The 1,011-nt window shown below is 31.6% G+C and overlaps 1 protein-coding gene across 1 annotated transcript; it reads left to right on the top strand.

Moving 5' to 3' along the window:
- Positions 1-564: 564 nt before the first annotated feature.
- On the top strand, positions 565-1,011 carry LOC132314157 (secreted RxLR effector protein 161-like). Its single transcript, XM_059813053.1, has one exon. It carries the CDS (start codon positions 565-567, stop codon positions 1,009-1,011), a length of 447 nt encoding a protein of 148 aa, XP_059669036.1.

Here is a 1,011-nt window from a genome sequence, read left to right as displayed (position 1 = left end):
ATTAACCAAGGTAAAGCATGTGCAATTCATCTATAAGCATGCTTATCACATAATCACATACACAATATCAAATTATTTCAAATGGATGTGAAAAGTGCTAGTCTAAATGGTATTTTACAGGAAGAAGTTTATGTAGCACAACCAAAAGGTTTTATTAATCCACATAATCCTGATTTTGTTTTTCATCTTAAAAAGGTCCTTTATGGTTTAAAGCAAGCACCTAGAGCATTGTATGAGAAGTTAACTTCTTATTTAATGCACAAGGTCTTCAGAAGAGGATGAGCAAATAAAACATTATTTATTTTCAGGAAAGGAAAAGATTTTCTTGTTACTCAAATATATGTGGATGATATTATTTTTGGTGCTACATGTGATAACTTTGTTCATAATTTTTCTAAAGATATGAGTAATACTTTTGAAATGAGCATGGTTGGTGAACTGACTTTCTTTCTAGGTCTCCAAGTGAAATAACTTAATGATGGGATTTTCATATCTCAATCAAAATATGCAAAGGAGTTAGTTAAAAATTTTGATATGAAAGATTCAAAGCATATTCAAACTCCTATGAGTACTTCATCTAAATTGGATAGAGACTCTGATTCTAACAAGGTTGATCATTTCTTGTATAGGAGTATGATTGGTATCTTGTTGTATTTTGCAGCAACTAGGCCAAATATTTCATTTAGTATAGGTGTTTGTGCTAGGTATCAAGCTGATCCAAGAGAACAACATATTCTTGCAGTCAAGCGCATTATTCGTTATGTTAATAGTACATTGAATTATGGATTGTGTTATTCTTCTGAGTTTAACTCTGAGATTGCAGGCTATACTGATGCTGATTTGGCTGGTAACAAGGACGATAGAAAAAGTACTTCAGGTGGTTGTTTCTATATTGGTATTAATCTTGTTTTATGGTACAGCAAGAAGCAAAATTGTATATCTTTATCATCTTATGAGGCTGAATACATTGCTGCTAGAAATTGTTGCACACAATTACTTTGGATGAAATAG

The sequence above is a fragment of the Cornus florida genome, unplaced genomic scaffold (assembly GCF_030987335.1).
Source record: "Cornus florida cultivar Cherokee Brave unplaced genomic scaffold, ASM3098733v1 CherokeeBrave_3.0.0_Hap2_Chr06, whole genome shotgun sequence".
NCBI lineage: Eukaryota > Viridiplantae > Streptophyta > Magnoliopsida > Cornales > Cornaceae > Cornus > Cornus florida.
Note: the sequence above shows the minus strand (reverse complement) of the source record. Positions and strands in the feature narration are given on the sequence as shown.

Bases quoted from the DNA above. Each gene is read 5' to 3' on its own strand.
- LOC132314157 (XM_059813053.1), top strand. From the start codon at position 565: ATGAGTACTTCATCTAAATTGGATAGAGACTCTGATTCTAACAAGGTT.